The sequence below is a fragment of the Aythya fuligula genome, chromosome 3 (genome assembly GCF_009819795.1).
Source record: "Aythya fuligula isolate bAytFul2 chromosome 3, bAytFul2.pri, whole genome shotgun sequence".
In the NCBI taxonomy this organism is placed as follows: domain Eukaryota; kingdom Metazoa; phylum Chordata; class Aves; order Anseriformes; family Anatidae; genus Aythya; species Aythya fuligula.
The window spans coordinates 25,602,695-25,629,571 of record NC_045561.1 but is presented as its reverse complement, the minus strand read 5'-3'; the positions used below and the strand labels follow the sequence as shown (position 1 = coordinate 25,629,571).

At 33.2% G+C, this 26,877-nt stretch overlaps 1 protein-coding gene across 13 annotated transcripts in view; it reads right to left on the bottom strand.

Moving 5' to 3' along the window:
• Positions 1-26,877, bottom strand: part of RYR2 (ryanodine receptor 2) — a 415,779-nt gene that overhangs the window by 27,119 nt on the left and 361,783 nt on the right. For 5 of the 13 annotated variants that reach the window (XM_032184912.1, XM_032184919.1, XM_032184913.1 and 2 more), the window contains 8 exons: positions 25,184-25,207; positions 15,505-15,604; positions 14,725-14,804; positions 12,610-12,686; positions 11,278-11,351; positions 9,675-9,692; positions 1,347-1,427; positions 587-675 (listed from right to left, as the gene is read on the bottom strand). In XM_032184912.1, the coding sequence (XP_032040803.1) occupies positions 587-675; positions 1,347-1,427; positions 9,675-9,692; positions 11,278-11,351; positions 12,610-12,686; positions 14,725-14,804; positions 15,505-15,604; positions 25,184-25,207 (543 nt within the window). The remainder of the gene's footprint in view (positions 1-586; positions 676-1,346; positions 1,428-9,674; positions 9,693-11,277; positions 11,352-12,609; positions 12,687-14,724; positions 14,805-15,504; positions 15,605-25,183; positions 25,208-26,877) is intronic. The other 8 variants (XM_032184916.1, XM_032184922.1, XM_032184923.1 and 5 more) reach the window with 3 other exon arrangements.

Below are 26,877 nucleotides of genomic sequence, written 5' to 3'. Positions count from 1 at the left end.
AGCTGACCAATGTTCAGACTGAATCAGAACATGGATGAAAAAACAGCTGTCTGAATCTCAAGCTGAACAATAGAAAACACTTTTCAGTCACAGGGTAGTCACAGTCAATTACTGGCTAGAGTTTTATGCACTTCCTTAGCATGTCTACTTTCTGCCTGTGCTGGTTGGTTAACAGACTTCACTGAATTTTTGTGTACAGTGGTTGATATTAGCCTTTTACACTTCTGCCACTTTTACTCCCATAGGGCAGCATAACAACACTTTAAGAACTGTAACCAGTAGAGAATTACAGACTGTTTTTTCAACAAAATGGATTACAATGAACAAAATAAATGTAATCACAAATACATGTGCTTGTCTGATAAAGCTGAACATTTTATGATAAAGATGAAGTTCAACCTTGCTGTAAACAGAACTTTTATGATAGGAAATGACTTATTCCAGAAGGATATACCAGAGAAATTAAGAAACTCAGAGTTTCCACATAGAACAGTCTAACTTATGATTAAAATAAACTAAAAGTATAATGTTGCATAAATGAAAGTCATTATCATCATTTACTTGATTAGTACAGAAGTTAACCTACCTGAACTCTCAATAAGTAATCCACAGTGGAAATGATAATATTAACAGTTGTGTTGTTACCAGTCTGAGTTCTCAGATAATTTTGAAAATCTAAAAATTCAAATAAAAGTTCAATTTACATTTAAGTGCTAAAGACTTACAAAGTGATTCCTGCAAATTAATTCCAAGGAAAGTATAGCTTAAATAAATGCATTTTTTTTGTTGTTACTTTGTTTTTTCAAAAAAATGTCTTTAGCATGCCGTCTGCATTTTATTGCAGAGATCACATCAGTCCATCAGCAAACCATAAGCCCAAAATTTGATTATGTTTAATAATATGTATTATTATTATGTTTAATGATATACATTTTCCTAAGTGACAGTGAAATCAAGTCTCTTAATTATACAATTGCTGTTTACAAGGTCAGAAATATGTCCAACAACTAATACAATTTTTTCTTTTTTTTTTTCCCTCTCAATAACTGACTCGAAGTCATAAGCCACATATATTTTCCTATATAGTTTACCTTTCCTAGTCAGGTCAAGACTGAAAACTCATCATTCTGGAAACCCATACCTTTTCTACAATGTTGGAACAGATTAAACAACCTGAGATTTTCATTACAAATAAATATTTTCCTTTCATGTCTAGTCCAGCAGCTACACTATCTTTCATAAAATTTTATAAACACTGCCAAACTTACAGCAGTGAATGTCTTTTATCTTTATAGTTATCTTTAAGTTACCACCACCTTGACTTAGCTGGAAGCCTGCCCACAAACCTGAGTTATGTCCTTCACAAAGTAGTTGAAGAAAGCGGAAGAGATCACAGGTAAACTCATCATCCTGCATCACCTTTTCTCCTGTAGAAAGGCCAGATGGAAGCACAGATTATCACAGGCTGCCAATTAACACCCCACACCCCCTGCAGAAAATCTCCATATTTAATTTTAAGAAAGAGAGAAAAGGAGAGAAAATTTATAGCCACCAATCTATCTGAAGCACATATGACTCATGCTTGGCAGATAGTTATGTTATTTAAAACAATTAAATGATAAAACTTAAATTTTGAGTTATAAATATGGCAGCATGAGCTTGGCAACATTTTAGAAATAATCCACAATTTACATTCTCCTTTAACTTTGCTGGGCATGAATGCTGCATTACATACAAAGGTTAGGATTAGATTAATTTGGTTCTAATTCATCACAAAACAAGGTAATTAAAAATACAGAGAGAGAATTAATTGAACAGTAATGAAAATCATTCCTCAAATAAATTATTAGTTTTTAACATATTTTATTTTAAAATAAATAGCTAAAAAAAAAAAAAAAAGATATTTACAGCTATCTGCATTTTCAAGAATCTTTTAGGCTGACATTTCTGAGGATTTATCACCTGCTTACTGATGACACAAAATGTATGTTGGGCTTTCATCTCCCTTGACAAAATAAAGCATTAAACTTATAATGAACTAGAGTATATGCCAACGTGCTTTGCTGAATTAAACCGTTCTTTTTTTTTTTTTTTTTTTTTTTTTTTTGTGGACAGATAATATCCAGAAGTATGAAGCTTCAAATTATATTCTTGATTCTTCACTTTAAAAGAGTATGCTAAAAAGCCCTCTATTAAAACGTCACTTTTTCAATTATATCAATACATACAGTTAACTTTGTACACTGAACTGCAAAGATGACAAACAACCGTTCACCGAGGAAAACAATCACAGTTGGAAAAAAAAAAAAAAAGAACAGCTAATAAAATGACAATGGGAAAATAATATAGGTGTATGAAATAATTAAAGATCACCTAGTAAAAGCAAAGAAACTTCCATTTTAGGACTTTGGATAAATATTTAGAGTGCATATGGCAACAAAAATTGAAATTACAAAAACTTGTTTCTTTGAGAACATGCATCTTGTGACTATGTGGCCAAGTGTTATTTGTAGAAAGCATAAGGATAGGACAGAAAAATGTATCAAGATTGCAGAATAATTTGAAAGATTTTTTTTTTCAATGGGAAGATATTTTAGACTGATACGCGAACTTCCAAATCTTATGTCTATAAAGACAGTATTTTCCAGTGCGTGAACAGAAGGAAACCAGAAGAGTATATAAACTAAAAACAAAACAAAACAAAGAAGCTTTAAAAAAGGTTATAGTCAATAATAATCACATTAAGAATTATTAGAATTGCTATATCAATCGATCACTAATTATAATGTATATTTATAAATTATTATATTACTATTACATTATCACAGCTGGAAGTTTCAATACAGTGGTAGGACTTGGAAGCAAAAGCATTTTCAAAACTAGTACAAATATTTTGAAAGTACATAATTGCACTCTTTCCTGTTACCATCAACAGGTAATGTTACTCAGAACACACATCACTCAAAAATATGCAAATACAACTTATTGTAAAATAGGGACATTAATTCTAATTCCAAATGTGTACTTATCATAGAATCATAAAATTCAGTGTTGGAAAATACCTCCAAGATCACCTGGTCCAATCATCATCCTACTACCAATGTCATCCACTAAACCATGTCCCTAAGCACCATGTCCAACCTTTCCTTAAAACAGAAAGGTCCCAGGAATGGTGATGCCACCACATCCCTGGGCAACCTCTTCCAATGCCTGACTACTGTTTCTGAGAAGAAATGTCTCCTCATTTCCAACCTGAACCTCCCCTGGCTCAACTTGAGGCCATTCCCTCTAGTCCTATCACTAGTTAACCTGTGTGAAGAGGCCAACTCCAAGCTCCCCACACCTTCCCTTTACGTAGTTGTAGACCAATAAGGTCTCCCTGGAGCCTCCTCTTCTCCACACTAAACAACCCCAGTGCCCTCAAGGCATTCCTGGTAGGACTTGTGTTGTAAATTACATTCTGTGACATTTTTTCTCTATCCCAGAAATAATACTATTTATATACTTTTTCATTCAGGTAAAACTGAAAACACCTTCAGCTAATTAGGAATGAAAAAGAAATTACTGTTTTTTACAGTACTGATTAATGTACACATATATATATGCCCAAAAATACAATGTGAGTGAATACAACCAAGAATACAATCAAGAGGTGCCTGTGCACTTAAAAGTATATTATTCAAAACGATATGCAGGTTCAGTCCTGCAAGATACTTTTGCATGTTGCTGGTCAAAGTCCAGAATATAGAATATCCCGCAGGATTATATTATATTTTTCTAACAGTAACTGAACTCTTGGCATGCTTAAAGTTACACTTGGTGTCATGCTTTGTTGATTGAAGTGAATAATTATATTTTGCAAAAACAAGCATTACAGAAAGCCAAATATTTTGTAGCGCCTGTACCATCACACATGCAATGCATGTAACTTGACTACTTAGATGGTAATGCTTTTAAATCACAACTCACACAGAAAATTTGTGAGGTACTACAGCTTGTGAAATCAAGCCCATAAAGGAACCAACCATGTATTTCTTGCATATCAAGTTATCACTAAGTAAAAGCCATTTGTATAGACTACAGCATAAGTTATAGTTTTGTATTTTAAAACCTCTCTTTTCCTTGCCATCATATCAATTAACGTTTCTCAGAACAAGGAAAACAAGTCTCACATTAAAATTATTACACAGATCATAGACTAATCTTCTGGCTTTTAGTACAATCACTGGAATTTAAAAATGTAATAAAATGAAGTCCTACTAGAAAGGTTGGAAGGGTTAATATTGGAAGGGTTTGGGAAGGTCTTTTATTAAGCTCTGCTACTGAGAAATCACAAAATGAATGCAAGTTATTGGACAATTCTGCAAAAATCAAATAGTGTTCAGTATACCATCACACATTAAGTGGAAAGACCTAATCATTTTGAAAATAATATTTATATATAAACTAAATAGTAATTAAACAAAACAAACAAAACATATACACAAAAAATATTTCAAACATCTTGGCCATACTAAGATTTAAAATAATGCTGGTTATTAATTTCTACAGCTGAAGAAAATCTGACAAAAAATAATGTTATTATCACGAATTTTATTTTTCAGATGCTACTTTGACAACAACAGGTGGTCCTGTTGGAAACTATAGAACTGAAGTGCAGATTCATTTCTTTCTATAAAATCTGAGAACAACCTTTGCTGCTGTGCACACAAATTCATGCCAGTACAAACAAACATTTATATAGATAATCTACTCACGAGTATGCACACTGTATACGATATGTCGGTTGTCATGACACCGTGCTCTTTAGCTTCTGTTGATATGATGTATATTTTGGCCTCTATTTGCTTAGACATACGTTATAATAGTTAAAATGCTGCCATTGCTCATGCTGTATGGAAATGGTATGGCTACACACATGAAGGATTTATGTGTGTAGTTTTTTGCAAAACTCATAGCTTGTGTTTGTGATGTATTGGGGGAACAGAAGTCTTGTAGAGGAAATGAAAATAAGATTGAATGAAAAATGAAATATATATCTTTTTCCTTGAAAGTGCATGTGTCCAAGTTTAATAATTCTCTCTTTTTTTTGGTTGTTGTTTGTTTGTGTTTATTTATCTCTAATATCCCTAATGGAAAATATCTGAAATCTATTTCTACTCAGAAATATTTGTCTAGCACTACATATCACAGAGATGTACACATATATTCATGATTCATTCATGATTCATTCATGATTCATTCATGAAGAGGGCTCCTTTTTGATGGCAGCTAAGCAAAAGGCAAATAACTCCGTTGTAAAACAACTGAATTTATTCTTATTATAAGACACTGGCAATACTGGGTTGGATTCTGCCTACTGCATGCCTTTCACTTTTCAAGAATCTGATTCAAATAAGAAAAGCACTTGTTTTCTCACTAAGTTATGCTTAACCATCTCTCTGAATTCAAACTGCTTAAATGCCTTCTATAAATGCAAACACTGATTCAAATACAGTTATAAAAAGGATTAAAACACCACTGCAATGTAGCCTACAGTGGATTATACTGAACTTAGAAAACTGTCTCAAGCATGACTATGTTAGTGAAGGACAAGAAATATTTATTGATTTCATGTTATTAATGGCTGAAAATAGCCCTGATATGTACACTTATTCTACCTATTTATTATAAAGCATGTACACCACTCTTAGTCAGTTAAATAACAAGTACTTTTAAGAACTACCATCAGATCAGATTTCATTCTAAAATTAAATTTTAATAAAGTAAGCCTTCTGAGAACTTATGGAGAAACAAAATAATGACATAATATTAAAAAAATAAAAAAATAAAAATAGAGCTTTACTAATAAAAAATCAGTTACTTATAGTATTACTGGGTAAACCAGCAACTTCCTGCTGGTGTATGAAAAAACTAGCTGAAAACTAACTACTGATGTTCAGCTGTGGAGAAATAAAACAAAAAAAATCCCCCCACTCTGGCTTAAAAAGTAGGTTTAAGTGTTAAAATTGTATTATTTCTACATGTGTGACCATGCAACACAAGATAGAACATGTGGGGTATATAGTTAAATTTTGTAACACCCATCTAAAAGATTATAACCTAGACATTCCCCAGCTTGTACTTAAAAGTCCAAATTGTTTTTAAATCATCATTCTCAGTATAATTTCTTGAATCTTTTATCATTGCACAATTACTGTTAAATTATGAATTTAATTCAAAACAAAAAGTGAGGTTTAAATTCCTAAGCTCCATTTGATTACATAAAATAACAACTCTGTTGAGGAAAGATGTATATCTTGCCAGTGTTAACTATGACTTCACTAAAGAAAATGGAATCTTTGCCATCAGTTAGTACTATGGTAGTGAACTACCAATTACTGTTTAAATGTCTTTTCCCTGTCTGAAACCTGGACTCTGAGGGAAGAAATCAATGAGACAAGTTCCATAAGTGACAAAGCACATGACAAAGACTGTCAGCTAAGGGGCAAAAAAAGATCTACTTCTCTCTTTAAATTTCTATTTCCATGTTATTATCTCAAAGATGTCTCTCAAATCCAGTATCAGTTAAATGCGGCTGAGTTTTTTTCTTCAGTGATTCTGGTTAAAATTGGGAGTCTAAAAATAGTTTAAAATTTCAAAATTTTATAGTCCAATACACTAACATTAAGGCTGTTGAAGACATAGTTTTCCAAGAGCAGTATGAACAGTCAATACAAATCCAATCAATGTGAAAGACCGGGACATTAAGTTTGCAGAGAAATGTTCTCTTTAAACAAACAAATGAACAAACAAACAAACAAACAAACAAAACACAGTAAAGTAACAGCATTTCCAGAAAATGGAACTGGAAGTCAGAATGAGTGAGAACTTTGATGCAAAATCTTCCTAATTTTATCAGCTGGCTTCTTCACTTGGAAACTTGGTCACCTTTCCACATAATACAAGCCAAAAATTGGGGATGAGTATGTCTTTTATAGAGAGTTACCTAGTTTAGTTATTTTACAAGTTCTTCAAATTAAAAACGTGGAGAAATACTTTTCATTACAATACTTAAAAGATTTGAAGGGTATTACTGTTTTGGGGAAGGATTTTTTTCTTGAATTATAGCTGAGCTTCAGGGATCTATCCTCATTCTTCTTTTCCTATCTGCAAAATTATCCTGATGTATTTAACCATATTTCACTGAAAACAGCATTTACTGCAAGCTTTTTCATAATGATGTAGAAGGAAGATAGTTTCAAACTATAAGTAATATAGTAAGTATAATATAATTATACTATAAGTATATTAGCAAGTAGGTTCATCGTGATTGTGAAATAAATATGGAAGAAAAATTTGGAAGAAAAATAATTCCATCTCAAAATGCACAGTGTTCTTTATGAAGTCTTTTGTGAAGTCTTAAAAAAAAATTCAAAATATCAGTCTGCCTAGCACTGATATAAACTCTGCCTAGCAAAGATAAGATTATCTAAGCAGAAACTTTTCACATGACATGATAAATAAAGCAAATCTTTTAAAAGAGAAAAACACTGCACTTTCAAGATTATTTTGACCCACAGTGAAATAGCAGAATATGGGTGTTAAATGAAAAAACATCACAAGATAATAAGCATCTCTATGTGTCTTTTGTTTTGAACCCTCTATTTTATTCGTTTTTTTTTTTTCTTTTTTTTTTTTTTTTTTAAAGGAAACAGAACAATCAAAACAGAATACGTACAGAAGAAACAACATTGAATACATCACAAAAACAAGAAAGAAACATGTTTGCAAAAGAACCATCAATGTTTTTACCAGTGGGGGTTCCAGGGTTTGGAAAGGGAAGGTAGTACCAGTCAGAGGAAAATCAGGAAAAGGCGATTAAAATGTGGACAGCACAAAGAAACAGTTGGAATAGAACAATAAATCTCAAATCCATCTTGACTCAGTGCATGGCCTTCTGCCTATTGCCAAGGTTGACGTGGGACCAGAAACAACCTTTATTGTATAGCACTGCCCTTGATGAAAAGTTGACTTTACTCTCACAAGCGTCAACAGCAGCTTTTCTTCATTTTTGGCAAGAACAGTTTCAGACTTCCAGGTAGTAAAATCAGTTACAGTTATTTATTGATATGCTTCTGCATCAAATTCAGATGACATGAGAAACAGGCCACAGTGCACATTTTATTTGCATCGTGCCATTTGCTCAGGAATCAATAAAATGATCCTCATAGAGGAGTAATTAATTACTCTTAGAGTAAGTATCTCCCCTAAAAAAAAATTAATGGGAAAAAAAAAAAAAAACAAACAGTTCCATATCTACCATTGCTGCTTCCTTGGAAGTATTTTACATATTCATAGGTTATTCATAGGATTGCAAACAGACATACAATATCATGTATCCCATAAAGTTTAGGATACCTGAAAACTATTCACCACAGAGTTTCCCAAAAGACACACTGGCTGGGCTTTCATAATGCTATCAGGACTTAATACCAGTGACTATCCAACTCTTCTGTAAACTACTTTTCAATTAATTGAAAAAGGTGTGCTTCATAATATAAAATTTATTATTATTATTATTGAAGGTAGTATAATATCAAGAATAAAGTAACACTAACAAGAAAAAGTACAGCCTTTTTTGGTTTGGCTTTGTTTTGTTCTGTTTTCTTGAGTTTCCAATAACTGGATATTAATCTATAAAAAGGTTCTGTTAGTAAATATTATCCCTTTGCATCAAGAAATATTTGACACAGTATGATTACTGTATCTTGATATTGCTGCTGCTTGTCTGTAACAAAGAGAACTAAAACACATGATCTAAAGGTAGAATTCTGTTATCTACTAAATGAAAATTCCACTGAGAAAACAAACAAAAATCCAGATCCCCCACCAATCCACCTCAACATTTGGCTAATGAAAAGCCATCTGCTGTGTTTAAGTGTTTCTGCTGAATGGTATACACATTTTGTATTTTAAATTTTCAGTTCTCACAGTGATAACAACATCTCATGGCAACTGCTCCACCAAAACTTTCCTTTCTGGATTTTAGAGTACTGTAGAGGTATAGGAACCTTAGTACCTCAAGTAGCTTTCAGAGCAAGGAAGAGCCACCTGTAAACATTGATTCTTATAAATCAGAGAAGCACCACACTTTCTGGTATAAACTCCCAGACACATTAGATAAACCTAGCCAGTGGAAAGTTCTCTCCTCACTAACCACCCTCAAATCCTCACTGGATCCACCACTGATTTCCTGTGTTTGCACAAAACAATGCAGCAATAAAGCCACATTCAATGCACAACATAAATACTACAGGAGGAGTACAGCACAAAACTATGTATGTATAGGTAATTTTTTTTTAAACATTCATCCATTGCAAATACTGGGCTTACTAAAATAAAAAGAAATAATAAAAAAAAGGAAACTAAAGAAAAAAGGAAAAAAAGTTTAAAAAAGCTTGCTGCTCTTACATCTAGTGTGCCAGTTACTGTGCAAATCCTGAGAAAAGGAGGAAGAACAGAGTGGGGAGAGTTGACATGAAAACCAAAAAGTTTGGAATACACAATTACAATAATAATAGTAAAGAACCAGTAGTTTATCAGTAATCTAATGGTGTTCAGGAGCTGTACAGTGCTGACACAAAGCTAACAGCAGGAAAAATAAAGAAAAGGCAGTTGTTTTTAATAATTACCACGCTCATGAGTGATGACTGAGGAAGGGAGGACATTTAGTTCAAAGAAAAGGAAACAGGAAAAAAAAAAAAAGGAAAAAAAGTTGAGAATTTTTTTTAGCAAACATAAAATATACTTAGTATTGGTTTTGGCAAAATTAGTTTTATACTAAAAGAGAAAGATCAAATAAACAGCAAAACAAAAAAATCCCTCAAATGAGGAAGCATAAAAATACTCTAACATAAGTAGAGTATGCAGTGTTCAAAGAATTATTTATATCTGCATTCAAGATCTGGCTTTTCTAGAAATACAGGCAGCTGGTTAAAATAAAAATGAATCTGTGTCTTGACAGTCCATCCTAAAATTCAGCATTATAAATAGATTTAAATATTTAGTAATTGAAGTATTGTCCAAAAGAGCAAAACATTGTGCAGGATAATTTTCAGTAAAACATCAAAGTAACAGCAAAAATCTTATATGCCAGATAATTTTATCAGTGTTCAATCCACAATCATGTAACCAAAATTTATCCACATGGGTTCACTTTATTTTGTTTACTCACATAAATCTAGCAGGATTTGATTTATAACTTAAACTGTGGGAGCACTTTTAGAGAAACAGCATATATTATCAGCCCTGAAGTAATCCAGTCAAATGTAATAGTTCATGGTTTTGATTTGAGACAAGCAGTTGAATAATCAAGAAATATGCCACATAAAAGAGCTACAGGTACAACAGCCGATGGGATACACAATGTTGCAGGTATGAATTATGAGTGCCAAAATGCAATGATGATTACGCAGTCAAGCTTTTTTACCTTGATTTTAAGATAAAAACATGTTAAAAGATTAGGTCACTGTAGGATTTAAACATAAAAATATACCATAAAAAATATTGAAGGTAAGTGGAGAAAATGTGCTTTGGTAGCTCAGTCAATCACGTAAGAATGAACCTAACAGTTCCAGACAATCACAGGAAGGGAGTCGCAGAACTTACTGTCAGACAGAAGAAAGAAACTGACAGTGAACTGACAACACAGAAGGTAGAAAGCTACATTGGCTCAAAGTCAAAAATGAAGTGTTTTTTTTTTGTTTTTTTTTTTTTGTTTGTTTGTTTTTGTTTTTTTTTTTTAATAATATTTCCCCACAGACAAACAGAAAAAGAGTGTTTCTAAGCAGCAGCTTTCCCAGCAGACTTTTTTTTCCAAACAACAGATACAGCTCTCTTGACCTCTAATATTTAACTTATTGCTTAACTAAATTTCTGGCTTTCATTCTAGCCAAGACAGTTTAAGAAATCAGGTGGGAGCTTTTAATTTCATTTTATGCTGAATCTAGCTGGGGACTTCTGAAATGTTTTACATGCATAAACACTGCTGTTTGTAACTAGAATCTGTTTTCAATTTTGCATGTAATATGGTCTTCACTTCTCCGGAATGTTGGGTAAGGTTCCTTTGAGACATTTCTGAAACTCAACACATGCTAGTAATTTACTACTGACAAGCATGGGCTTTGGTCAGCCAATTAGCTTCAGCCTCTCTATATATATTTAAAGGTTTCTTTCAGATTTGCTTCTACAAAACGTAGAAAAGTTCACAGATTATTTCTGTTAAATTGATATTACCTGATCCCTCTTCGGTCACCATGCCAAGGCCTTCTGCTTTGTTCTGACGTTCAAATGCATTTAGGTCAAGAACACTGCAATGAGAAAAAATTGTATTTGTGCAGTGATTAATGAAAAATGTGCAATATTTCAACTTGTGAAAGACAGAGAAAGATTTGTGATTTCATTTAAGTTTATAATCATACTAGTGTCAAGAAGATACATTTTAGTGGCTTAATATACCTGCCTGCTACAAGATTACAAAATTCAGTGCTACAGACTTAACCTGCTTTTTTGCCCTGCAAACGACAATAGAATTTAGCTCTTTATGATTGATCAAAAAAGTGAACGTATGTGTTTATGATATAAATACTAATTTTCTGGGTTGTAAAGAGGCCACATGATTGACTGCTTTCATATTATAGTCAATTTTATCCCAAGCAGCAAGGTCCCTAAAAAACCTATGTCACTATCAGTTCCATTCAGTTTTCCTCCCTCCATGTTCTGAAAAACTGAAGATGCCATAGGGACATCTATGCTGAATTACCTGGACATAAAAAACATGTACCCTTACAGATTTCAATCTGTGAATCTGCATAGTTCTGCCTTTCATTGGTTAGGATGTCAACTTGCCATGGATAACTTTTGTTCATAAGCAAGAAAGTTTACAAAAGTCATATGAATGTTGATTAACTCCAACCTAGCTGAATTTAAAGTGAAACTTCGCTGAAGTCAGTGTTATGAAGAAAGGATATAGCATAGTACCATTGACATAACAGAAGGCTGAGCCTTTAGTCTCAGTCTAGTTTTATGGTTAAATAATGTATTAATGAACATATGCTTTACTCTTAGTGTATTTAAAGAGTTTACATATGATCAACATAAACTGTCAAGAAGCATGAATGGACAAACAAGTCACAGTACCTCCTCAGTTTATTAAATCATGGTTTTCCATTGTACTCTGCAATACTATTAATGCTTCTAACAAATTGTGTTTTCCCAAAATCTTTATGACTACTTAACATTGATCATTAACTTGCTCTCTGCAGTATTACCTCCAGAGTTACAAATTCAGTCCTGAAGAATGCTCCTAACTCTGGAGCTGTTTTCTGGCATATCTCAGAGTAGACACAAATGCCATAAACATTTCCAATAACCAAGGTAGATTGGTTATATGAAGATTTGCATACCATAAGCATCACTTTATCCAACCCAAACTCTAGCAAATTGCAGTGCCCTGGTGCTGTTTGCAAAAGATACATAGCAATTTTCCAAAGTTTTTTTCCAAAAGTATACGTCCTGCGGAAGAAAACCTAAATACAAAATAAAGAATTTTGACAGATATTTTCTTACCTACAGGACTGCATAAGACCAGCAAGACTCTGAAAGAAACCCACATCTTTCTTATCCTTGAGGTAGTCAAGCATTTTCTGCAGTAAACACAGATTATATACTCAGAGAATTAATCTTTATAGCATTTGTTACTCTAATTTACTTAACGTTAAATAGATTCTAGATTACTAGTGAAGTCGGTGTTTTGAAATATCTCTAATATTTACAGGTTTCATAATAAAGTGTCGCTAAGAAAATTCCAGATATAAAAAAATGAAAAGAATATTTAAAGCTCATGCCTTGACAGAACATCAAGTTCATGTCCTTGACGGAAAAGGACATCTATTTTGGATACTCCTTCCTAAAACATGGGAAAGATAATAACTAAAGTCAACACAGTCAGCAGAATTTAGTGCTTCATATAAATATGATCTTGCCAATATTTGGCCACAAATTTCTATTGACTACTATTTCAGCACCAGATTGGACTTGATATGGCTTCAGCTTGTCATGGGTTATTTTAGCTACAATAGTATGTTAGTAGTCAGGGGAGTATTTTTAAAATTTGTTTTAGCTGTAGTGCAGTGTACATTACCTATCTGATAACAGATTGCAATAACAAGAAGTTATTCAGTGGAGTGAACTTAATGAAGATACATGATGATACTTTTTCATAGGTCCCACATATGAAAAAAAAATCACAGTGGTCAAAGATCAATCTGTGATCAATCTCAGGTGGAATGCTACAATAATTCACTTTGAGAATGATGTAGAATTAATTTTGCAAAAAAAAAAAAAAAAAAAAAAAAAAAAAGAGAATGGGAAAAATAGGTAATAGATAACCTCCAAAAAGAAAAAAGTACAAAAGCAGACAATGTATCATCATAACCCTTAAGATGATAGAAGAGGAACGCCCAGCACGATCAATGGCATACTGATTGCAGCATAGAACTCCAAATGATGATGAATTTTCAAAACCACTTCCACACATCTTCCTCTCCCCACACTACTCATCCCAAGGAAGACTGAGGAGTTCATCTTAGGCCCCAAAGAAAAATTGGAAAGGTGAGGAAAACATCAGAGAAAAGGTACAGAAATGAGGCAACTGTAAAACAGGAATTCTAGCTGAATTATTTGATGCTTTTATGTTACAAAGATGTAACTTAGACTACTGGAATTAGTATTATTGCAACCTAGTAATTGATTCCTGTATTCTTCTCTGAGTTGTTTGACAAATCATTAAAAAAAAAAAAATAAATTGTTGCATTACAAATTCATATTAAATAACTATATACAAATATCATATTTTTCATAAGTCATTTAAATATCATGACACCACAAAGAACTGTTCAAGTAGATACTTTTCTGAACAATATGTGGTTTTTCAGGTCACTTCCTGGAAACATAGCCTCTGAAAATAATATTATTTTCAGCTGCACTCAAATGCTTCATGGTTGCTTAACAGAGGACCTCATCTATTCCCAGTTGTCTGTATTCCTTCAAACCACCCTACAGCAATGTAGTAATGGCAGCTCTGAAACCTTTCATTTCAGGAATCTTCAACTAGTACAAAATGCTGAATGTAGTCTGTACGAGGCACTTCTCTTCATCAGTACAGAATGTTGTCAGAATACCAGAATTGTACTCTGTTTACCACATTTAATTACTTTAAATTTGCAAATCACGTTTAAGTTTTTATCACCATATATATATAAAAGCATTTAAGCTTTTATCACCAAAACTGCCTATGGCATAAGCCAAGGATTTATGTTGTGTAAAAATGTCTTGATGAAAACTGGGGCCATCAATTTTGCTCTACTGGCTACAGGACAATGCCAATCTACCCAGAAATTATTTTCTCTCATAGAACAGGAGTTAACAATTTGACATACAGTTTCACCCTTCCAGCTGAGGTGCAAAACATTTCTTTTAGCCTTGTGTTCTGTAGATTAAATATGTGTACAGATAAAAAGTATATCCCTAGAAAACAAAGTATTTTGTGAACTTTCTTCTGATGATAAGATTATGAGTATAAATAGAACTTGAGACTTACTACATAATTCATTACAGTAATAAGGACCATGGTATAAAGTTGTATAGTAACTAGAATGGGTAAAAAATAGATGAGTACTTTACCTGTTGAACAGTAGAATTTCCTCCATTTAAGATGGCAATCCCTAGCTTTAGGGTAGCTGCAACCATTGGCCCCATCTCACCTTAAAATAATTAAAAATACTTTTAGATCATACTTTAATATAAGAATGTTCTATTAACTTATCCATGCAATCACTTAAATGGAAATTTATCAGGAGAGACCTTCCTGTTTCTCATGTAAAACATACTATTTTTCTTTCATGATATCTAGCTTGAGTTAATATCTTTATGAGTGCCTGTGACGTAGTGTAACTAACGTATACACTGCACACAAAACGTAAGACAAGAAGGAATAAGTGATCATAATACAAATGCTGTTTCATTCATAAGATCATCTAACTCTGGATTTAAGGCTGAGTGCACAATTTTAAGTTAGCCTTCACATATAACAATGTATTTCCTCTGCATGCCAGTCTAGACAATTATCTCCTATTTCATATGAAAATAACAATCTAAAGCATTTAGCTACATTATCTGAAGTTGGCTAACAGGAAGCTTTTAAATTGCTACTGTAGAAATAAAGCATAGAAGAGACAATGGAAGCAGCAAATTTTAGAGGAAGATGTCATCTAAGGGACAAAGCATCATTTAAACTTTATTATTACTCTGAATGAGCTGCCAATAATTTTTGAAACTTTGCACGCATTTTGAAAGCAAGCATTACTGTCAAACATTTGTAGATTTTGCACAATAAGAATTGCAATAATTTCAAAGATAGTAAGAAATTAGCTTTAGCGTGTGATCTACACAACAGGATATTACCTTTACTAGCACTGATTGTCTGAAGAACCATCTCAGCAGCACCTCGGTCATGCAGTCTGGCTTGCTGATACAGAAGTTTTTGCTTTTCCATTTCTTTTTCCTGAACAAAAATTCCAGTCATTTAAGATGAGGACTTCAGTTACTATCAATTCTCCAAAGGTTTTTGGTTTTCTCTTAGTATATGGGCTCTATGGCAACATCGTGGACCAATTTAATACAGACAATGCTACTGAACAGATATTTAACATGTTCATGTAATATTCTTCCCCTTCATATTTTTCTTTAATGTGCTTTTAGTAGTTTATCTGAAAAGAGTTATTTCAATTGTAAATTATTAGGTTAGTTCAAAGTCCATGTTCATTATATATATACTCCATATACCAAACTTGCACTTTTGTGCAACAGTTCACACTCTTAATAATCTTCTATAGCGTGACCGTAACTTCATACTGCTCAGTATGTGGCTCTTGACTTGCAAGTTGTTGCTGAATACCAGACTAACAGAAGCATCTCAATTTTTTTTCAAAACTCTTTATTACAATACAAATTGCCCACACTACCGAACGAATATTTGATAGAATGCACTGTGCTTTTATATTTTGCATTCTCTAGCGGCAACAAACAATACTGCATGGCACTGCTTGAGCAATGGTGAAGTTTATTTTTTATAATTTAAACTACTACTGAAAAAATAAAGAAGAGCGTTAAGAGCAAACATAAAGGCACAGTTAATTCCAGATATGTTTGAACTTTCACAAAATTAATCCAAGTTTGCTGGAGAATTGAGGGTGACTAAGCAGTATAAGTTGAAAAATGGAAGTTGCATAGAGCCCTATGACAGTGAATCCATCAGATGGCGTGGTAAAAAGCTTACTCAAAAGGAACATGACACGATCAGTATCATGTCCATAAACACAACGCCCAAAACATGTATGACCTAAAAGCAGGAACAGCTGCAGCAGAAGTAGCCAGAATGACAGCTTTGCTGCCATAAACTTTCCATCCAAATTACAGAAAAAAGACATTGGAAGATGGAAGAGGTTTAAAAAATGAAGGCTTGCTAAATAGAGGGTATGAATAATAAAGAGAAAATAAAGAGGGGAAAAAGAGAAAAAGAGAAATGTGTGTTCAAATGAATGAAAAAGAAACCTTTAACTGAAAAGCAAACCAACACAGACATTTATGCTGTTACCAGAGAGTTCTCGCCGAGGCTGGCAAATTTGTTTCTTAAATCTTTGATAATATCGTGCTGCGGAAACAAAATTCATCAGGGTTTTTTTTTTCACACTATTAGCTCTCCTGTGGTTAAATTGTATCTTTCTTTTTTCCTTAAATAATGTGACAAATCTAGATGGAGGCATAAAAAAGGAAAAGAAAAAAAAATGGCAGCTTTGCTTTATATTTAGCCATGCTAAGGTTTGAAAGTTTTGCCTTCATGTTTAAACCTCTTCCTGGGAGTTCAACAAAAACAAAACAGACATACACACGTATGCGCGTGCGCGCACACACACACACACACCACCATAAAGTTGTGACATCACAGGTTTCATATACCTACAATAAAATATGTTCATTTGCTTCAGATGCCACTGAAAGTTGATCAATGTTTATCATTTAAAACTATTTCCTACCAGTAGTTACTTTTTTGTTTTAGACCCAATGATCTTTCAAGGTGTCTTTCATTGTAAGATCTGTTATTCACAAACCTACCAAGACCTATACTAATTTAATTATACAACATTTTTGATAAGTTCTTAAGAATGCTTATAGCAAGGATGTAGCTGCATAATCTACAGACTAACAAAGTTGGTATGCACAATTCTGGTAATGGTACTACAGAAGAACAGAAGAAACAGGTGTTGCCAATGGCTTAAAGTCAGAAGAGTGACATTTTCCGTGAGAAATCTAGCTGTCTATGTAACTAGTAGCAACATAGACCAAACCAAAACAAAAACCCACATACATTTCTTCTGAAAGCAATCATTCCTTTGGTGATAACTCCCAAAGAGCATGTTGCTTTCTTCAGCTTGACAATGCTTCCTCTCTGTTGCCTTCTCTATGCAACACATATACATGTTAGGCTGGCTTGGAAAGCAGAACAGTATGAATCCTGCTACATGGCACTACCGATGATTAGTGGATCACCCATAACAGAGAAAGTATGCTAAATTATTAGAGCTGCTAGCTGATCAAGGTATCCTTATTTCTGTTAAGGTGTGCTTACTGCTAATGGTTACCTGTGACAACAGGTTGGTTTTCTGCACTTTATTGTACTCGCCAGTTAATTTCAAGAAGCTATGTCAAAATAATTAGCCAGTGACTTGACTTCATAAAACTATCACAACAGGAAGTAAAAAATGTTTCATATGAACTGAAACATTTTAAGTAATTCAACATAAATAAATAAATAAATAAAACAAATAATAAAACCAAATCTATTGTTTCTTCAGTGCTTTTCATTTATATGGGGAAAAGCTGACCATTTAGAAATATATTTACAAATATTCCTACATTACAGATTTTCTCCAGCAAGCTGCTATGATGAAATCTTTTCATCATGCTCTGAAAGCAGAAACTCAAGTATTTTCTACATATACACATGTATATATGCTTATATATATATATATATATAATAGCAAACAGCCATAGGCTAAAAACAGAAGTTTGGTAAAAGCAACGGAATTTTTTTAAGTACAGATGATTAAATATATGAATAAGGTAATAGGAAAATGTAGAATTTACTAAATTATTAGCAAACAGAATAATTATAGTTAATCTTAAAAGTGAATTTTATAATGAAAGTGTTCTTTGCTATTCTAAAGCCATTTCTCTGCTACCTGCTCTGCCTTCTTCTTCTACGTATTTTTCCATAGTCAAGGAATACTGATGTGCCTCAATACCAGACATATATAAACTTTCTATCATTTGATAATACTACCAAAATATAATTAAATAGAAATGTTTGAAAGTGCTGTCTAAACATCATCAATAAAAATGATAAAAAGGTTCATGAATTAACTACCACATTCTTAAAAACATGCAGTGAGTGACAGCCTGTAAGCAGTTTCTGAATTTCCTCAAAACTACATTTTGAATGCAATAATATTTCACAAGACACTGGTAGACTTCCTTTAGTAGGGTATTTATTAAACATTACTAAGTAAACATATGCTTCTATCTTCTTTATCTTAACTCAATCACTTCATAAATTCAAAAATACTCCTTCCATTCATCTTCATCACTGTTGGTGCTAAGCAAATGATGCTAAAAATAAAATGTAGGTAGGTAAAACATATGCCAAAAGAGCTGTTTTAATTTGATAACAAACATCTTTCTTGGGTATTAGCGTGTGATTTTGTAATGAGGTGAGATGAGAGGAAAGGAAATAATATTCATCTAACTGGTACTCGGGAAAAAAAAAGATAACTGAAGAGGAAAAAGGCATCTTATTCAAATCTTTAACAAATTGCAGACAAGATAGCAAAAAGCTATCATAGGCTTCACAGTATAACAGCTGAAAAGACGAAAAGACATAAGAATGATACCAATTATTCATAAACGTTATTTCTTGTATTCACACTAATATCCAGAGAAAGAAGTATTAGTGTTCTGTTGAGTCTCCCAGTAACAATTGCTTGGGAGAGGAAAAGATTGCTATATCATTAGCTTTTATGACATAACTATCTTACTCCATATCTATAGTCAGCACAAGAATCCATATGGTCACAAGGATTGTTTTTATCAACATAATAGTTCACATTTCCCACCTTGTGAACAATCTATATTCAAAACTTTAGTGTTACATTAGATATGTATTTTGTTTATTGGATACATGGTTATAAAAAAAAAGAGAGAGAGAGAGAGAGAGAGAGAGAGAGAGAGAGAGTAAGATAAAATAACCAGCCAACCTGAAAATATACTGTACTAAATAAAACACTACTCTGTGTTAAAATAGCATTAAATCTGAGCTACAAATGCACAGTAATAAAGATATCCTGAAAACAAACCTTCACTACACATTTCATTTTGGTTAAAATATCTCCATTTCAGCTTGCAGCAATATCTTTACTGATGTCACTATGTTTACACTGTCATTCAATTATATCTTTTTCTCAAGTAACATTTGTTTCATACTTTACTGACGCCATATTCTTGCCATACTGATATGGAGATCACTCAACCTACTCACTCCTATTCAAGTAGATAGGAATTGACAATGTTACGAATCTATAAAAGGAAAAATATTGTATTTGGGGATTTTCAAATCTAGGCGTTCTCAGTTTTCATTTTTTTCTATGTTAACATAAAGCATAACTAAGAAACTACGCATTTTAAACTGTGTCACCCTTTTTTTGTTTAAAGTTGCACAACAAAGTTGACATATTTGGAATAGGTGAAATAGATGTTTAACTATCGCTATGATTATTTTTAATAAAAATTAATGGAATATTTAGAAGATTCTCCTATGACTTCAATTGAGTTCATTAGCTGGAGCAGAATATCTTACATAGAACAATGATTTGGCAAGATCATTATTTAATTACTGCATCAAAAATAATCAAAGAATCTGAAGAACCTCAATGTTATAAATGATCACTTAATCACTCTAATGTATTTGTTCTTCAAAGCACATCACTCTTTCACCCCAAGACTGCAAAAGGCCTTTATGGATGTTAACCAGTGCTACAGCACTGAAGTAACAAGTGTCAGAAGGAGTAGAAAGGCAGGGCAGATAAATGCCAGGGAGTGCTCTTGAAACACACCATGCTAATGCTGGTAATAAGCAGCTGAAACTATGTAGTGGGTAGAGATGCTGATAAACACAGAAGATGGAAAGCGGCCATAGGATATCATGAAAGACCTTAACAAACAGCCTTAACTAATCATTTATTTGTGTGCTCCCAACCTGAAACCCTGAGAAAATCATGGGTGTATTATCCACTTTGCAGAAAAGAGATTCCCTTGAAGACTTTTGCAATATACTCCCTGTAATAAATTGGAGGTGATGTTATTCATATACCCCAAAACAGCCAATAGGCCAGAAACTGAGAAATAGCCGACCTTATAACAAAGAATGTATTAACTGCTCTGACCCAAATTCAGCGATCCTATAAATGAGATGGTGGAGAATCCAAACACTGCAAACAAGTAGGAGCAAATGACAGGGGAAGGGTTTACTGTCTAGTGGTGGACACCAAAAATTCTCTAACTGGATGAAAGAAATTCTTTTCTGCGTATAATCTCTGAGGAAAACAAACAAAACAAAACAAAACAAATGTGATTGATGGGAATGGTAGGTGTTGAGGAGGGAACACAGCAAGAAAACAAGAGAAAGAAGGTCCTGAAATAACAAATAGCACAATATCAACAGCATAATCACCTACGAAAGAGCACAAGAAATCTACCCTTTTACAGCAACATGTAAAATTCGATCATATCTTACTTAACCACGTGTTTGTGCTTTTGCAGTAGATGTACAAATAACTTATCCTGTAGTTGTGGACAGTATAACCACAATTTATAGAACTAGTGACATTGTGTGTAAATCCATTTGTGTTTTGAAGTATAAGGCAGGAAAGCTATTCACCCTTGCTATAGCAATTCCCTTGTCTGTCGGGCTGAAGGGAAACCATCTGAAGAGCATTCCTTCAGTAATCCGCAGTGCAGCTGGGCAACAGGCCTCAGCCAGGGTGCAAAACTCTTTTGTTCAGGACATGCTTTAAAAAGCCTCTGGTCCCCCAGCTGATGGAAAGAGCTTTAAAATACTCTGAATTAAAATTAAAATTTTAGCTTAAAAATACTCTGAATTTCAAGGTTTTATTGGAAATTTCTAAGGACACCACTCAGTAAGGCAATACAGCTCAGAGAGCATAGAAGTGTCCAAATGCTACCACAAGATTAACAGAAAAGAAGGCATTAGACACATGCTGACTTCTTCATCAGTGGAAAGGCTATGGACAGATCTTCTAAATCGCCCTGCAGGGTCTCTACTTACAAAACTTCATTCTAGCTGTCTAGCTGTCTTGTCCAAAGAAAAATTCTAAATGGATTTCTATTTAACTACTGCGTAATTGTCTATTGGACAACAGTGTTGGAAGCATTTTCAGATATCAATTTCACCTGTAATTTTGATATTAACACACACCATTTGGATGTGCTAAACTCAATTGCTATTAAATGCTACTAAATATTTTAAACAGTAGCAACTACCTGTGCTATCAAATATTACTGGACAAAATTTCATACTTCTGATTTTATCTATTTCACCTATGTGGTACCACAGAGTCTCATAACTCTGGACACTGGCTTCAAGAGACCTGCACTAACTAGCATCCAAAATTTAAGTGAAATTATGGGCAATCACAGAATGAGTATTTTCATTTTGTACCTTTCCTATGTACCTTTTTGTACCTTACCTATAAAGACAGTCTCTAACAAGAAGTCAAACTAAAGATTCATTTGAGGTGTTCCAACCACCAGTTACAACAGAAAAATAGCTTTGTTAGACATCAGCAAGTTTCAGCATAATGGCTCCTTTACCTATTAAGAAAATCAGTAAAGAAACAATTCTCCACCAGAGAAGCATGTTCAGTCTTCAAGGAAATGTCTTGCAGCATAAAGGTATAAACTTATTCACAGTTCCCTGCCTACGGTTAAAGGGAGATTTAATGTAGCTCTTAATACAGATCTAAATTTGAACTCATTAGTTAAAGGTTCGCAAATGTATTCTCAGAAGAAATGCATACCAAAAAAAAAAAAATCAGAAATAGATTATGAATGTACAGTTTGTAAGTAAACACTACTCTTTCATTATTAGAATAGTTTTTGTGGATGATCTTTATTGAAGTCAGTTTCCGAAATCAGGGTGCAATTCTTAAGTACTTAAAACCAACATTTTATTTCACTTCACATTTTATTTCTATCCCTTTTGGCAGAGATGGGCATCTTTTTGCAGCTCCTCAGAGGCTGGGTTTTGACAAACTTTGCTCATAAAGATATTGGAAGTATTAAAGTAATAAATGAAAAGTTGTATTCATTTCATTAGGCCTTATGGGTAGGAAAAACTAAAGAGAAACATTTTTATACACTGGATTGGAATGTTTAATTTCTAAGAATTGATCATGGTGTCTGACCTTATTTCATATCACTCTTGAAAAGAAATAATCACTGTAAATACACAGTGTAAATACACTCCATTTATGCAGGCTTTGTGACAGTTAAAGGCAATAATGACCACCTCTGATGGGCTAGATCCTCAATTAAGAGCTTTCATTATTTGTAAGTATTGAAACTTGGAAGTATTTCTGGGCCTCAGATTAGTGACAGCACGTCACTTGTCATGTATCCTTTAAAAAAAAAACAATTAATCAATAAAAAGTTCTAAACAAAATTGTTACCAGTACTAGGGAGGATGATAATTGTCAAAGGAAGCTCTTTATTTTTTTTCACAGATTTAACTACTCAACTTTTAATAGATGAGCTAGGTTTGTTTTTGTGGTTTGTTGTTGTTTTTTTTTTTTTTTTTTTTTGAGTCACATGTTTATAACATATTAGTATGCAGCAAACCAGTAGAATTGGTGACTCAAATGCAGAAACCAATTTACATTCAGCTAGCGAAACACTTTGATTGGAAAGAATTTCCTATCAGATATAATCAAGAGGGACACTGACATCCATTCTACAGAGAGTCCATTGAATAACTGTTAAATGGGATAGAAAGTTAACTTAAAGACAAAGAACAAGGAGCAAAGATAACCATAATTCAAAGCAAATACTAGCAGTCAAATGCAGACAGACACATGGTAATGTGCAGACAACTTTACTGTGGGTTTATACTGTGACCTCCCTACTGCCCACATAGTGAACCTGAAAGAGATTATTCATGCAAAAATGAGATTACACTGCATGAAGACTGAACATGAAAATTGCAGATCAAATGCACTCATCATCGTTATCACATTCTAAGCTTGCCCAAAGGTCTCAATTTTTCTGTTTGTGAAAGGATTCAGGACTTCAAACATCACACATTCTTAAAGCCTAGAGGAGCCATAGAGTTTTGTTTCCATTCAGAGTGAACAGTCAGTCTTTTTACATGCATACAGAGCATGGAATAAAAGAGAATTGCCTTCATCATTGTACTTCGAGATAAACAGTCAGAACACACAAAAGCACACACACCCCTGGTATATGCAGTCACATCTTTACAACTGTTCCCTGTCATGCACAAAGGAAGCAATGATTATTTATTGTTGTCTTTTACTCTTTGGAAACACTTCTCAGTCAGCAAAACAGAACAATTTTTATGGAGCATATAGCGGTTAGTACATGGTAACCAGCTAGGCAGAGTGATAGACAAGCAGCATTTGAATAGCTTAAGGGAAGAAACAAAGAAGATAGTATAATATTAGCTTGATTACATACTTGATTTGGGGGGTTTATAGAATGTATTTTGTGTTTGTGTCAATTATACCACCTTTTAAGCAATTCTTTGCAAATCTCATCTTCTAGGATAATGATTTTATAGTATGAAGGTGGGGTAAGAACTGATCTAACTTTTGAAGTAGTAAGAGTGAAGCTGATCCTGAAGTATATCTTCTCCTGCAGTTGTATGGGAACATCTTTATTTCATAAGTTGGATGCTAGTAAGTGCCAGAAAACCCAAAACTAAAACCATCTCAATCTTTTCAATAGAGATACCTACAGTTGTTCCCCATAATGGACTGAACTTTGAAACTACTGCTTGGAGTCTGACCATCAGCTAAATCTGCACATTTCCAATCTCAAGCAAGTCATTTCTACTGAGTCTGGCTTCCATTAGCCACCACACAAATAAATATATTTAAGCACCTCAGAACCAAAAATTAGCTACCCCACACACCACGTATCTCAAAACATCAACCTTGCAGCACTATCAGCAAGCAGGCAGTGTCAACAATGGGAACCAAGACTTCTATGAAATCAGCAGGTATGTAGGTGGATGCTCCAGCTATGGGCACCTTTCAGAAATGGAATGTGAGACTTTCACAGTGACACATGAAAGACTCTAAAAAATTAAGTCAATGATAATTAACACTGTGAAACTTCACAGCAATTGTCACTGGTGGTTTTTTTAGAGAAAGCATCGAACAAATAGGAATCACTTCAGGTACTGAGCTATGGAGTTTCGTTCAAGTACTATGACAGTGAAGGCTAATATCTGAGACCACTCCAAAGGATCTGAAATATAGATAAACTACAATATAACTGACGCTACCACTGTGACAACTACTGGAACAGTTCTGCTAGTATATCAGAAATGCATGCATATCTGCTAAGATGCAGAAAAAAAATCCCTTAAAAGACACCCGAATTAGTTAAATCATTCAATTTAAATTATAACCTGAAAGAAGATAACTTATGCACAAAAAGCAAGAATAGTAGAATAATATGAACAAGCCAAATGACACTCAGTTTTCCCCCAAATGGCAATGCATTTATGTATGAAATTCCATATAAATAATTCTTGGAGCCTTTAGTAAGAGTCTGTGTACAAGAGTTTGTTAGAGAGATGTTATGCTGGAACTAAAATATTAGAAATGTTTTCAAGACCCTTTAGATGAACTTATCCAAGACGTTGGGCCTAAAAGTCACAAAAATAGACCCAGACAAATACACACACACTTTTTTTTTTTTGTTTTACCTTGCTGCGTTGGGATCCTGTGACCTTAAGGAAGGGCAAGGACAAGAAGCAAAATAGGAATAAGAAAAAAAAGTCCAATTTTTTTTTTCTGCAGGTAAGTGTCTGACCAAATACATATACAAAATTGTCTTTTGAAAAGTTAATACATTATTTGAACAGAAGTTTCATAACTACAGAAAAAAATAATAATGAAATACAAATGAGTAAAATCTCTCAAAAAATATGGTGGAATGCAGAACAAGAAACCCATTATAACTTAGGTAAGGAGCATTAATAAAAACCTTACTGATAACATTTTTCATTCATTTTAATTACTAATTATAAACTTTCATATTTGCAAGTGTAAGTCTTTTAATTATCTAACAAGCATCTGTGGGCTAACTGACAAAAGCTTATGGAAATAAATATGTTTTGATTAGATAATGTCATATATATTGTTCCAAAAATAAAACTTTACAAGGAGCACTGTAATTCGGATTCAAACTTAAGTATTTATCATGAAACAGAATTTTAAATATTAGGTATGTTAGTTGTAATTCAATTGGACTAGAACTTCTGAAGGATTGAAAAGAATTTGGTATTTTTTCTAATTTCTGTATAAGAAATTCCCAAATAAGAAATATATACATGAACAACTCAGTGCTATCTCACACGGCATCTAGAAAATATATGGAACATCTGATATGTACAAAACAATGAGAGTAATATTAAGCATACCTCAAAGCACTGGTCTAAAATCATAGCAGCACAGATATTTTTATATCAAATAAATCAGTATATTTAGACTTTTTTTTTTGAAAAATAATACAAGCATGCATTTCATGTTTCTGTGCTTTAGTAAATATACTAAATATACGTATTAATTGATTTGAAAATATAAGACAGTTTTTAATGCAGTAAATGTAACTACGTATCATCCTTAAAATTTTAACAAGCTAATTCTCTCACTGCCCCTCAGAATGACAAATTTCATGTGACTTTCACATTATTGATGGAAAAAGAGAGAAAGATCCCAGAGCAAATGCATAACAAGGACTTGCATCTCTTACTCTTGCAAAGCAATGCATGCATTTGTGTTTCCTTATGTAGAGACAATCACTAAAAAGTCAGCATTTAATGAACAATAAATACAGCTTTCTTATTCTCAATGTAATAAAAAGCTTAGCAGTGTTGATAAACAGAAGCTAACCTTTTATTAAGAAGTACTATACGTATATATGTTACTATTAAGAAGTACTCACATATATATCTTCACATATATACGTGAACATAAAAATTCTGAATAAATTGCTAGTACGGAATGTGAATGGCTACTGCAAAAAATCAGCTCAATTTCAGTATTTTAACCATGCAAATTAAAGTAGGACTTGATACTTTACAAGATACAGCCTGTTATCAGACTTGCAGAATAAAATGCTACCCAAGACATTTCTCTTCACCAACTAAAAAGTTAAAATCAATCAGATGAACATATAGCATATGTTAAAGTACTCTAAAAATAGTCTTATATTAGGTGACACAACTGTTCTTGTTTTACTGTGAATCTGATGACTCATATTTTGCCAATTCAGCTTCTGACATGCAGTTCACTGGCATAATAAGCTGCAGTAAGCCATGAACCAAGAAACATAAATGTCAGTTAGAAGCTATGAAAAATGTCTAGTATGACAAGAAAAAAAATCCATGAACAAAAA